This window comes from Cimex lectularius, unplaced genomic scaffold, assembly GCF_000648675.2.
Source record: "Cimex lectularius strain Harlan isolate CLEC.00 unplaced genomic scaffold, Clec_2.1 scaffold41, whole genome shotgun sequence".
In the NCBI taxonomy this organism is placed as follows: Eukaryota; Metazoa; Arthropoda; class Insecta; order Hemiptera; family Cimicidae; genus Cimex; species Cimex lectularius.
This window is the reverse complement of record NW_019393011.1, coordinates 1,130,298-1,143,745: the sequence shown is the minus strand read 5'-3', so window position 1 is coordinate 1,143,745 and position 13,448 is coordinate 1,130,298. Positions and strand designations below refer to the sequence as shown.

The 13,448-nt window shown below is 38.8% G+C and overlaps 1 protein-coding gene and 1 pseudogene across 5 annotated transcripts in view; both read right to left on the bottom strand.

The window, feature by feature from the left end:
- Positions 1 to 3,584, bottom strand: part of LOC106663842 (dmX-like protein 2) — a 60,166-nt gene extending 56,582 nt beyond the window's left edge. For 4 of the 5 annotated variants that reach the window (XM_014388992.2, XM_014388994.2, XM_024229777.1 and 1 more), the window contains exon 1: positions 3,096 to 3,583. In XM_014388992.2, the coding sequence (XP_014244478.1) occupies positions 3,096 to 3,182 (87 nt within the window). In that variant the 5' untranslated portion in view covers positions 3,183 to 3,583. Of the gene's footprint in view, positions 1 to 3,095 lie in introns of all 5 variants that reach the window. The other variant, XM_014388991.2, reaches the window with a different exon arrangement.
- An 858-nt stretch (positions 3,585 to 4,442) lies between these two features.
- Positions 4,443 to 4,564, bottom strand: LOC112128030 (annotated as a pseudogene).
- Between the last annotated feature and the right edge of the window lie 8,884 nt (positions 4,565 to 13,448).

Below are 13,448 nucleotides of genomic sequence, written 5' to 3'. Positions count from 1 at the left end.
CCAATCAAAAACCCATCATCTTGCATAAATCAAATTTTTGAATAGTATTAAATTTAGAAAACAAAAACGTTTGAATATTTTGCTGAGTGTATTGCAAGTTGAACCACTGACACAGTTGGGTCAATTTATTTGATAACTGTTTGTGATTGAGAACAAAGATCACAGATTATGTGGTAATAATCAAACAAATGTTTGTTCCTCGACTGATGTAGACAACCTCATGTAAAATTTCACAATCTCAACAAACATTGTGGTGTTATGATAAATTCATAAAGGACAAAACGAAATATCGATTTTCTTTTAACTAAAACTGCATGCAGTAATATCTGCACCCTTGGGAATGAAATAATTGCATATTTCTATCTTCAGGCCTGACTGTATATTTGATTAAGTCGAGAAGGAAACCATTCTATTTTAAACGCAACATGCATTTTTGTCATATACTGAAATAGAATGAATGTAATTATTTATGTCCTGATGAATATTTGTCTAGGATAAAGAGGTGTTTCTATGTTTTTTCCCTGCCTTTGTTATTATCAATTAGCAATAACTCTGTTATAGGGATTAGCCAGGACTTCCTACAATTAATATTTCACTAATATTTGTTTCTTTTTGCTTTTAATTCTATTTTAAGTTTCTTTTTTCTTTTCTTTTTTTCAATTTCTTCTTCTTCTTTAATATCTTTCTTTTTTTGTTTTTTCCAATTACACTCCTCAATTGAAATTGGCATGTCAGCATTGTGCTTATATTTCAAGAGAGCTTTATAAATGTTATCATTCTCCGCAGCCAACAATGATTTGTAATTGAATGGTTTCTCTCTCATTTTGCATTCTGTATAGATCATTGGAAATTATCGTGTTTCTATGTTGTATCAGCATTGCTTTATTGGTAACATGAGATGGTATCTCTCGTGTAATTTTTTTTTTTTTTTTTAACACAGCTTGTTTTATCCATTTTGCTAAAATTGAAAGTACATCTCCAATATCTCTCGCTATGTTTGGACTCTTTCTGCATCTTTCCCTCTCTCTTTCTCTCATTTATGTTTTGCAGTTGTCGGTCCGTCTGATGCTCTCACTCACTCTCTGGCTCTCTTTTCCCTCTCACCACTCTGTCATTCTCTCTCCCTAAGTGAAAGAAAGGTTCAAGAGACCTAACTTTGTGTGAATAAGTAAAATCATCAATCAATCCCACTTTCTTGTTCACTCTCGCTCTCTCTCTCTCTATTTCTCGCTCTCCATGTCAGTCTCTGTCTCTTCCTTCCTCCTTTACCTCTTTTCAATATCTCTTGCTATGTTTGGACTCTTTTTGCATCTTTCCCACTCTTTCTCTCTCTCATTTATGTTTTGTGGGTCTTCTGTTGCTCTCACTCACTCTCTGGCTTTTTTTCTCCTCTCACCACTGTCTGTCATTCTCTCTCCCCAAGTGAAAGAAAGGTTCAAGAGACCTAACTTTGTGTGAATAAATAAAACCATCAATCAATCACACTTTCTTATTTCTCTCTCTCTCTATTTCTCGCTCTCCATGTCAGTCTCTTTCTCTTCCTTTCTCCTTCACCTCTTTCCAATATTTCTCGCTATGTTTGTACTCTTTCTGCATCTTTCCCTCTCTCTCTCTCATTTATGTTTTGTGGGTCTTCTGTTGATCTCACTCACTCTCTGGCTCTCTTTTCCCTCTCACCACTGTCTGTCATTCTCTCACCCTAAGTGAAAGAAAGGTTCAAGAGACCTAACTAGTGTGAATAAATAAAACCATCAATTAATCAATCCTACTTTCTTGTTCTCTCTCCGTCTATCTATTTCTCGCTATCTCTCTCTCAGTCTCTCCAATGTCTCTCGCTCTGTTTGTCTCGTTCTGCTTCTCCCTCCCCCTTTATCTCTCTTTTTCTCATCTGGCTGTGCATGTCAGCCTGTCTGTTGCTCTCATTCATTCTCTGATAACTCTCATTCCCCTCTGACCACTATCTGTCATTCTCTCTCTCTCTCTTTTCCATCTCACCACGGTCTGACACTTTCTCTCTCTCTTTTTCTCGTTTTCTCTCTCTCTTTTCCATCTCACCAAGGTCTGACATTTTCTCTCTCTTTTTCTCGTTTTTTTTCTCTCTCTCTCTCTCTCTCATATTCACTATCTCTTTCTCCTTTCCCTCTCCCCAATGTCTCTTGTGCAGTTTGACACTTTCTGATTCTCTTTCTCCTGTTTGTCTGTTGGTGTCTGTCATCCTCTCTCTTTCTCCCACTCTTTTCAGTACAAATGAATAACTGTATAATTGGTGGTATGGTAATTGGCTAGTGGTGTGTTAAAAACTAGACAAGTGCTGGTGAACAATGTGATAAGTACCAAAAATTAAAATAAAAAAACAAACTATTTATTAGGGTAATTATATAAATTGTACTAAAGGTCTAAAATTACAATTAGCACAACTGAAAAGTTGTACTTTTTTGATTTAACCAGTTTTGACCTGAGGATGCAGATATGATACGATTGTACATTTAAGAAGAAAAATATGTTTAGAATTAGCTTGGATCAAATACATTTTAAAAGTAATAAAAAACTTCATGAAGTAGAGATAAATAATATAGTATTAATCAGAAATCTTCTCCATGGGTTATAATTGTGTAAAATAAGTAAAAAAAATAGTAGAAATGTACTAATTAAAAGTATAAAAAAATGTGCAAGAATTTTAATGCAATAAATGTTATCAGTGTGTTTGATAACTTTTTCTTGTATTTATTTTGTTGGATATAATACTTAAAATTAATAATTTGATTATTAATTACATTGAAAAATAGCGATCGATGGAAAAAGGCAGACATCAAAGGGCCTTGTCCCCCAGGTTATTTTCCACCATAACAAGGGAGGCCACCAGGGTCGGTTATCTGATAACGACATGACAGAACGGGGACGGACACTTTTCGAGCGGATCTTCTGCATTGCAGATGATAAAATCTGACAAGAGAACCAAGTAAAGAAAAAGTACAGTTTTATAATAATTAATCCCAAGGGTGGAGAAAGATTTATCGAGGAGAAAAAGAAAGGTTTTGGGACGGAGGTAAAAGGTCCGCGATAGTCCATCTGGTCTAAAATTCTCAGATACTCACAGTGAACGGGATCCCTTCGACGCTACCGACGGCGAAGCAGCGATCGCCAGCATTACAGGCACCGCTCAGGATCTGGTGGCAATTCATGATTCCGAGTCGGAAGAATGCTAAAGGAAGGAAATTCGTCTACAGCAATCCTCCTTTCCGAGAACACGGAACATAACTCGATCTCCTGGTTTCGGATGAGTGTCACAAACAGTCGGACGTTAGAAAATCGCACAGCATTTTCCGAGATGGACTGACACGATTCTAAAGTCTAAACCCGTATCAATTCTTGTTTGAGAGGAGGTTTCGATTTGTTGGTGGGGGAGTCGGTGATTTCCCCGACTTCGTAATGGCCTCGGTCGCGATATCACTACATGGGCCGACCCTTCTATTTGAGAGGAGTAGGGAATTTTGGTATGTCTTGGGACGGTTTATGAGAGATATATCTTAGTTTTTATGTATCGTGAACGGTGCTGCTGATCTGACTTTACGGTCGTGGAGCGCTCCGTTCATTTCCTGCTGCGAGACCTGTCAGATTGCGTCACGACCTCGACCTCCACTTTCCAAAGGACGTCACGTCTTGCATACACATGGCTAATTACGTTCGAACTAGTTTCAAAATCCGATGACAATCCGTTTGAAAAGTTTCCAATAATTGTCTATTTTCGATGTTTTAATCAAACCTGCGTCCCCCCACTGTCTGTCATTCACTTTCTCTCTCTCTCTCTACTTTCCACCTCGCCACATTCGGTCATTTTCTCTCTCTCTCTCTCTCACTCACTCTATCTCTCTATTTTTCATCTAATCACTTTCTGTTACAACCTCTTTCTCTCTCTGTCTATTTTCCATCTCGCCACTTTCTGTCATTTCTCTCTCTCTCTCTCTATTTTTCAACTAATCATTTTCTGTTTTCTGTCACAATCTGTCCCTCTCCCTCACTCTCTCTCTCTCTCTCTCTCTCTCTCTCTCTCTCTCTCTCTCTCTCTCTCTATTTTCCATCTCGCCACTTTCTGTCATTTCTCTTACACACACACACACACTCTCTCTCTCTATGAGAGAGATTTTCTATAAATTAATGATTTAATTGATTATAATTTAGCATGTCTCATCTTCAATGCGTTAAACTGAAAAACTACATATATTTTACATAGCAATAAAATATAGATCTGATGTACATAATAAAACTAAGCAACAGTAACACAATAAAACAGAACCACAACATTTAATAATTAATTTGCAATTAAAAGTGTGAGAGTGTTTTGAAAATTATCAGTTGAAATTCAGCATTGTAACAAAATAAGTATGTTTAGAAAAAACTAAAAAATTATTTTATATCAAAAGATGAGTAAAAATATTAAACTGTAATATTAATTGTTTTCTTTCTTTTACCGCAATTAATTACAAAGATTGTAATTTTTTTCAACTAGAAATAATCGCATCTCAGTAGAACTTCATCAATTACGATATTGCCACTGCGCAAAGATTGTCATGTTAAGATGTTGATAATGTATCTTTACAACTGTCACTTAAGTTTATAATGTTAAACCATTACAAATGTCTGTTGTTAGTTTTTTCTCCTGATAGAAGTTATGTTTGTTATTATTTAAGGATTACTTTTTATTTTGAATGAGTTAATCCACTGCAAACAAGTGCACAGTTTGTAAGAGATAATTAATTGGTTAAATTTTGTTGTGTATAGTAGATTGCGTAGAGTTTATAAAATCATGTTGATGTAATTTCACTTTAGGTGTAAGAGTGGTCAAAGAGACCAAACCTTGAGTGATTGTTAAAAAAGCGATAATCAATCAATCAATCTTTCTCTCTCTCACTCTCCCACACTTTCTATCTATCTATTTTTCACCTAATCACTTTCTGTCACATTCTGTTTCTTCTCTCTCTCTTTTCCATTTCGCCATTTTCTTTGATTTCTCTCTCACTCTCTCTCTCTTTCTCTCTCTCTCTCTCTCTCTCTCTCTCTCTCTCTCTCTCTCTCCACTTTCTTTCGTTTTCTCAGTGTCTTTTTCTACATTTCTAGTTTTTATCTAGTCATTCTCTGTCATTTCTCTCTCTCACTGACATTTCTCTATCTCTCACTCTCTCTCTATCTATCTATCTTTCTTTTTCCATCTCGCCACATTCGGCCATTTCTCTCTCGCTCACTTACTCTATCTCTCTATTTTGCATCTAATCTTTTTCTTTCACAACCTGTCACTCTCTCTCTCTCTCTCTCTCTCTCTCTCTCTCTCTATTTTCCATGTCGCCACTTTCTGTCATTTCTCTCTCTCCCTCTCTATCTATCTCTCTATTTTTCATCTAATCATTTTCTGTCACAATCTCTCTCTCTCTCTTTCTCTCTCTCTCTCTTTCCAACCTCGCCACATTCGGTCATTTTTTCCCTCTCTTTCTCTCACTGTATTACTCTCTCTCTTTTTGATCTAATCGCTTTCTGTCACATTCTGCTTCTCTCTATATTTATCATCATTTTATTATTTTCCATCTGTCACTTTCCGTCATTTCTCTCTCTTTCTCTCACTCTCTTTCTTTCTCTCTCCCTCCACTTTTCATCTCTCAACTTTCTCTCTCTCTATCATCTATCTTTCTAGCTATCTATTTTTCATCTAATCTCTTTCTGTCACATTCAGTGTTCCTCTCTCTATTTTCTCTCTCCCCACTGCTTTCACTTTCTCTCTCTCTCTTTTACACTCATTCTCTCTCTCTCTCTCTCTCTCTCTCTCTCTCTCTCTCTCTCTTTCTTCCTCATTCACTCTATCTCTCTATTTTTCATCTAATTTTTTCCGTCACAATTTGTCTCTCTCTCTCTCTCTATTTTCCATGTCGCCACTTTCTGTCATTTCTCCCTCTCTCTCTCTTTCTATTTTCCATGTTTCCACTTTCTGTCATCTCTCTCTTTCTCTTGCTCACTCACTCTATTTTTCATCTAATCATTTTCTTTCACAACCTGTCACTCTCTCTCTTTTCCATCTCGCAACTTTCTGTCATTTCTCCCTCTCTCTCTGCCTATCTCTATACCTCTCTATCTCTCTATTTTTCATCTAATCTTTTTCTGTCACAATATCTCTCTCTCTCTCTCTCTCTCTCTATTTTCCATGTCGCCACTCTCTGTCATTTCTTTCTCTCTCTCTCCCTCTCTATCTATCTTTCTATTTTTCATCTAAACATTTTCTGTCACAATCTCTCTCTCGTTTTCATCTAATCGCTTTCTATCACATTCTGCCTCTCTTTATATTTATCATCTAGTCATTTTAATATTTTCCATCCGTCACTTTCCGTCATTTCTCTCTCTCGCTCTCTCTCACTCTCTCTCTTTCTCTCTCTCTATCCTCTCTATCATCTATTTGTCTAGCTATCTATTTTTCATCTAATCACTTTCTGTCACATTCTGTGTTCCTCTCTCTCTCTATTTTCCCTCTCCTCACTGACTTTCATTTTCTCTCTCTCTCTCTCTCTCTCTCTCTCTCTCTATCTATCTATCTATCTATTTTTCTCTAATTACATTCTGTCTCATTCATTCGCTCTCTCCTCCTCTCTTTATTTCCTCTCTCAACGGTCTTTCACTTTTTCTTTCTCTTTCACGCTCATTCCCTCTCGCTCTCTTTCATCACTGTTTGTCATTCTCTCTCCCTCCCTCTTTCTCATGCTCTCTTTATATTTTCCAAATATTGACACCGATATTTTTTATAATTCAGGAATTTATTAAAAGATTTAGTTAGTTTAAAAATAAAAATACCTCTCAAAAATAATAAAAACGAAAAAACACTTTTGTGTATGAACATAAAACAATATAAAACACACTTAAAATTCTTTAATAGAGCATATACCTTATCAAGCTTTTATTGTACACTCTAATCTTTTCAGCAGTTAATTGAGCCTTTAACAACTTGAGGATTGTCATACCAAATCTCAACTAACATAACTTTCAGTTCAACTAAGGATGTAGGAGAGTTTTTTCTTCGTTTTACCCAACTCCGAGCTCATCCCAAAAGTACTCAATGGGGTTCAGATCAGTGATACGGGCTGGCCTTCTTAGTGTAAATATTGATTTCTCGAAAGTACTGCATAATACTGGTGGCGACAGTTGATCTTGCATTATCTGCCATAAACAAAAATTTCTCGCCAATAACAGTAGCAAATGGCACCACATATCCTCAAGAATTTCTGTCACGTAGATTTCTGCCGTCTAGTGACGGTCTATTAAAAACCCCGTTTTTCCCTCCAAAGAAATTCCATTCCACACCATAACTAAACCACCTCCGAACGACCCTCTTCCGGCGATGTTGCATTGGCTGTAGAGCTCTACATCTGCTCCATATACTCGAAGGCTCCGTCTGGTAAACGGGGAGAGACAAACTGGGACTCGTCTGAAAACATAAAATTTTTTACAGATTCTGTTCAATATTGTCCTTTGCAAATCGAAGCGGTCCTGACGATGGTTTCTTGTAAGAGGTCCATTGCTACCCTTCTGGGATAGATTCATTTCTGCAAGCCTCCTTCTTACTGTTTCAGTGTTTATAAATCTCGCACAGTTCAGTCTTGGAGACTTCTTGAAGCAGTGGAAAAGCGATTTTTCAGAGTTAAAATATGATAAGGCTTGGGTGTCCCTCCTGGTCTCCAAATGTACCTTGCAATCTCCTGGTACCACTGAATGCCCAACATCCGTAATTTTAGATAAACCTAAAACTCTTTTTCTTCCATCCTCAACGAGTGCAATGGCACGGGCAACTTGCTCTCTGATAATGAGCATTTTCGTAATCGGTTTGTTTTGTGCCACCAGCACAATAATGACAAAAGGTATTTTTAAATGCCCTTGTTGATGATTTAATTGTGGAGATTGTAAATAACATTAAGATTTACGTGGTTTTGCCTCACAATCGGTAACAACAACAAATACCTTCCGTCTAATTATAATTATTAAATCATTTTTAAAGTAATAAAACAAAAAATATGGCCAAAACATTGTCAAATTAAAAAATAAATCCAAATTTCAAAGTGCGCATTTTTTTGTGGAACAGTGTATTTTTTCTTCATTAATAATGTAGTAATATTTAAATATTTTTTTTAAGACTTTATACATATTACATATCTGATCACAATGTTTTTTCACGGTCATTTTCACAAATGCCATGAGAAACCAGGCATTGCTGGCATAGTGTGAGGGATTAAGGAGCAGGTCTCGAGGACATCGTCTATTAAGTTGATGTAGCGGGTTCTCGGGATGAAAATGTGTAGAGAGGGCTCGGGCAGTAGGGTTGGGATGATCGAGAGGTTGGTGTAAAACTTCTGGATTCGTGAATTATCATCGTGGATCATCTAGGAACGCGCCCAAATTCTTTATTCCCTAGAGCAGAGGAGATAGTGTCGACATCTCTGAAACCATGTTGGATCGTGGAATGATAACGACTAAAGACGAATTGGTGAGAAGGAATGATTTGATGGTTTCTAGGATGGGTATTAAGCGCTTTAAAAGGAATCTTTCGAGGATTTTGGACATTGAAGGAAGAAGGCTAATTGGTCTGTATGTGGTTCGGAGGTTTGAGAATAACGACGGAATATTTCCATAAGAGATGAAAATGAATGGTTGGTAGGATGGCATATATTGTGGTTATGAAAACTATGGCCTTATATGGGAGGATTCGAAGTATGGTGAGGTAATTAGATCATGCCCAGTGGTTTTTCTACTTGGGGATTTGTGAATGTGGTATGTTTCTTCAGAAGGATGAAAAAGGTTGAGAGGGAGATGAAGAAGTGGTATACCTTATACATTACCGATTTTATATGAAGGGCATCATTTACGTCTTGATGAGAGTAAAATTTTGCATTTTAAATGGGTTGAAAGTAGGTTTGATTTACATTTGTCGCTTCTGACCCAGGAGATGTATACAGTGGACGCCGCTTATAAGACTCACTTTGGGACCAATGTACACCAGCAAAAAGTGAACCTTATAAGCGAAGGAAACAAGATTTTAGAATGTATGTAATACACAAACTTTATTTTTCCCGTCAATACATATAGACATAGCGTGCCATTCACCTATAAAAGACACACCCCTAGAGCCCTTAGAACCTTTGAGTTTGAAGGTGGAACTTCGTCTTCATCCGTCTCTTCCTCGTCAACATCGTCATCGTTCCTAGCATCGGATGTGCTGCTGCTGGTGGTATCGTTCATGACGTTCTGGCACATTTGGTCCTCAGAATAAGTTTCCGAGGTTTGAAGATTGTGGTAGATATCCATCCAATCCTCGTAGTTCCTCACAGTAAGGTCTTCTGGCGTCTCAATAGGGCAGCTCTCTTCCTCCTTCTCCCGCTCTTCTTAGCTTTGACAAAACCTCCGTGCCGAAAGCAGTTTCGAATGGTCACATCACTAACGTTATTCCATGCTTCGTTTCAGGTGTAAAGCCTCGATTTTCTTGGCGAGGTCTTTATCCTTCAAAGTCGAATTTGAAGATGAAGTTGACTGATATTCCAAGGTTTCGACAATAAAAGCGATAAGGTTTTTTCTCATTTTCGACCTGTACTATGCATTAAAGGTTTGAATCACACGGCTGCATCAGTGACGTAGTGCTAGTAGGTATTAGCAGTATATTTCCACGGAGACCAGGTTGAGGGTATGCAAGACGGTGGAAAAAACTGAGTCTTATATCCGAAGTGGTGAGTCGACCAGTTTTTTCTGTTTTTTCACTGTAATTCAAGGTATTTCTACTGAACCTAGAAAGGTATTTCTGCTGTCTGTGTGTCGGTCTCTCTCCCCCTGTTTTATCCGTCTGTTTATTGGTGTCTGTGTCTTTTTTAATTTGTTTCTCTTTCTCTCACCTGTCGGCTCATCCCAACACCCTCCGGGTAGTTGGACGTTAAGCCTTCTTGCTTACTTTTTCTTACTCTCACCTGTCAGAGGTATTTCTACATTCACTTCGGTATAAAGCAAGGGCTATAGAAAATAAATTGAAATATAACACTTACTTTTCGCTACGTATCTTAAATTTACAGATACTTTTTAATGCCACAGTAACCCGAGTTTAGTGTCAATTAATTTTTTAGTTTTTAATAGATTTTTAAGAATAAATAAACACCTAAATGAATTAAACTGAAATTTATGGATTTATCTCTTAGTCAAAGATTCTGGTTTATTGGCTGTTTTTAATGTTATTTTATGTCGTCGTTTAATGGCATTTCATCATCTCAAGTCTCATTTTCCAAGTGGCAATACAATAGACGAAAACGTTCATCGCTTACATTCGTTAAAAGGTTTAATTAAAAACCTAATCACCAACTGTTTACTGTCTATTAATTTGCACTTTTTATAAAATTGCATTTTATGTACGTCATTTTACAAATTGAGCCTATTGAGATTATTTTCTTGCAAATTTAACAACCTTGAAAAAAAATTATGGGGTCACCGTTTAACCTTTTTGTCATAGCCTTTTGGTTAAGAGGGTTTTGTACTATCTGTATATAGACAAAACACAAAAAAGATCCTACGAATCTGGATTTTTGTTTAATGTTTGATGGGCACACAGACGTGATTTTGTACTAGAATGAATTACTCGTCCTTTGCGAATCCAAGAATAAATAAAAACCTGTTTGTAAATGTAGCAGTACAAACTAGACTAAAAAACTGAGCAAAAAAATGTGTGTACATATTACCGTACTTCAACATGTTGTGATGAATAATATATATTTGTACATGTACTGGACAGTCTTCTTTCTTATTTGACGATTTTCGTTTATTCGTTGTCCAGTATTGCTTTTATCCATGTCGACAACGAGTTTTTTTGTAACTTGTAAAGTTTTTGACATTACGTCCTTATAGTATTAGAAGTACCGTGTACTAATGTATAGATAATAGGGTGTAATCGCAATCAGAGGCATAAGTTATTACAAGTTAAGTTGTGGAAACGACTCAGGCTATATAAGTTCCAAAGCCTTCTCAATATATAATTTGTTCTGTAATAAATTGTGTCGAGTTTTTCTTTTTGTGTATACTTTTTAAAATATATGAGACAAAAGAGAAACGTCCGTCCTCTTAATAATTGAAGTACCTTATTGCAGAAAATATCTAATTTATTACTTTGTATACATATTGGTGTTATTATTATTATTTTGTTCGTTTTGGGATAAAACATTTACGAGAGGAATTAAAGTTTATTAGAAGAGCGTGTTGTGTATGTGTTGGCTTTATGTTAATTTATTCGAATGAATGTAATTTATTAGCGGGAAAGGAAGGGGTTATCTAATCCTGCCTCGAGGATATCGAGTACTCTGGGGGAGTGAATATGACCAGACTTCTATGTTTCTATTGAGTGTTGTGTTTGTGTTAATTTACTGGAATGAATGTAATTTATTAGTAGGAGTAGCTTATAACCGCCCCTAGGAATATCAAGTACTCTGGGGAGGGAATGTGACCATACATTTATGTTTGTGGTGATGTATATATATGTATTGTTCTGATGTTGCTTCTATTCTGTATCGGACAACCTGAAGTACAATGCTTCCCGTATTTACTCAGAGCCCTTAAAAGAACAAGAGGATCTTTAACGTCCCTACCGGACGTTTAGATTCTCCAGATCAGAGATGACGCACCTCCGCTCATGACTGGAAGGGTGTTAACAGCCGCAAACGTTGGGGTAGAAGCCGCCTCAAACTCTCCGCTTGTCCATTCCGAGTGGATGGGGCTGTATTACGCACCAGACCGTGTGCCGCACGACAAAGGGTAACCTCAGATGGCTGAAATGCATCAGCTGGGTCGTCCCACCGGTTCCCTAGATCTATCTCTCAGAGTATTGGGGTTCCTCCAGCGTAAGAACTTCCGGATCCGCTCCGGCCGCGGTTTTGTTTAAAGTGTTATTTCTAACCACCTCCTAGAGGAACGAACACTGCCCTCGGAAGGAAACCGCGAACCCCCGAGCAACAGGTTTACTCTAAGTTCTCGCCAGGAGCATCGCCACTAAGCCACTACGAGTCCATTCTCATGTAGCAGGGTTGGACTTAGAACATTTTCTGCTACCCCGTAGTTCAGATGGTTATGCAGACAGGATCTGGTATCCTAACCCTCGTGTGCCTCTGATAATGCACCCGCCGTCCGCTGCCGACCCGGAAGCCGACACGAATCCAGCTTGTGCTTTAGAGAGGTGCTCCCAAGGCTACACCATTATGTTGTGCCAGGTACACCCCTTGCATCCGAAGGTTGGGAGAGGTCTCAAGGAAGTATGCCGAAGGACCTGGATTGAGAAAGGGAAAATATCCCTACCTGAAGTACATGAGGTTCCCGAGAACTCTTCGTCACAAGACAAGAAGATCTTTAACTCCGCACCAGGCCTATTCGTCCTTATCGGACGTTTTGATTCTCAAGATGAGAGCTGACGCACCTCCGCATACGACGGAATGGTGTTACCGCCGCAGCATTGGTTTAGAGGCGCCCCAGCCCCTAAGGGCCAAGACAACCTCCCTCTCTTCTTGACCACTACGAATGGTCGGGCCCGCATTGTGCATCGGGTCGTATGCCGAGCGCAAAGGGCTAACAAGCCGAAATAAATCAGCCTGTTCTCCCACGTACTCCCTAGATAGAGAAGGCGTCTCTATCTCCCAGAGTATTGGGGCTTACCCAGCGTAGAAACTTACGGGAACGCCCTGGCCGCGGTTTTGTTTAAAGTGGAATTGTTAACCATACCCTAGATGAGCACCGCCTACGGTAAAATCTCTTATCGAGCTCAGCCTACACCTGCTATGCGCATTCAAGGGACGCCATAGGCTTAGCCTAGGCGGTCCGATCCTTCGCTTCCCCAAGGGTACCACGCCGGTCATACGCACAACAATGCAAAGCATACTCGAGTCAGCAACCGATTCACTCCCTGTTTCAGTTCGCTTACTCACGCATTCGAGGGACTATTCAGCATAATCATCACGTCCTCAACGTCTATACGCTGTCGTCCGGTCCACCGTCTCCAGTGAGGCCGGGGGTAATAACGCTAACCAAACGCAAGCTTCACGAAGGTCACAAATAGAAGACAGCCTCTGTCTAAGTTCCCGACAGGGGCGTCACGACGTACCACCACGAATCCATTCCCAGGGTAACTAGGACTGAATTTGGAACTTTTCAGTTACCCAGTGGTACAGACGGCCATACACCCTCCCCCGTCTATGAAGACAGGATCTGGTGCACTGGCCCTCGTGTGACTCTGCTAAGGCACATGCCGCCCATGCCGACCCTAGGCCGACATGAGTACAGCTTGTGCTTTAGAGAGGTAGCCACGCCCTCTGGGCTACACCTTTATTTTGTGCCCGGATACCCCCCTTGCAACCAAGGGTTGGGAGGGGACACAGGATAGAATGAAGGAACCCGGATTGAGAAAAGGG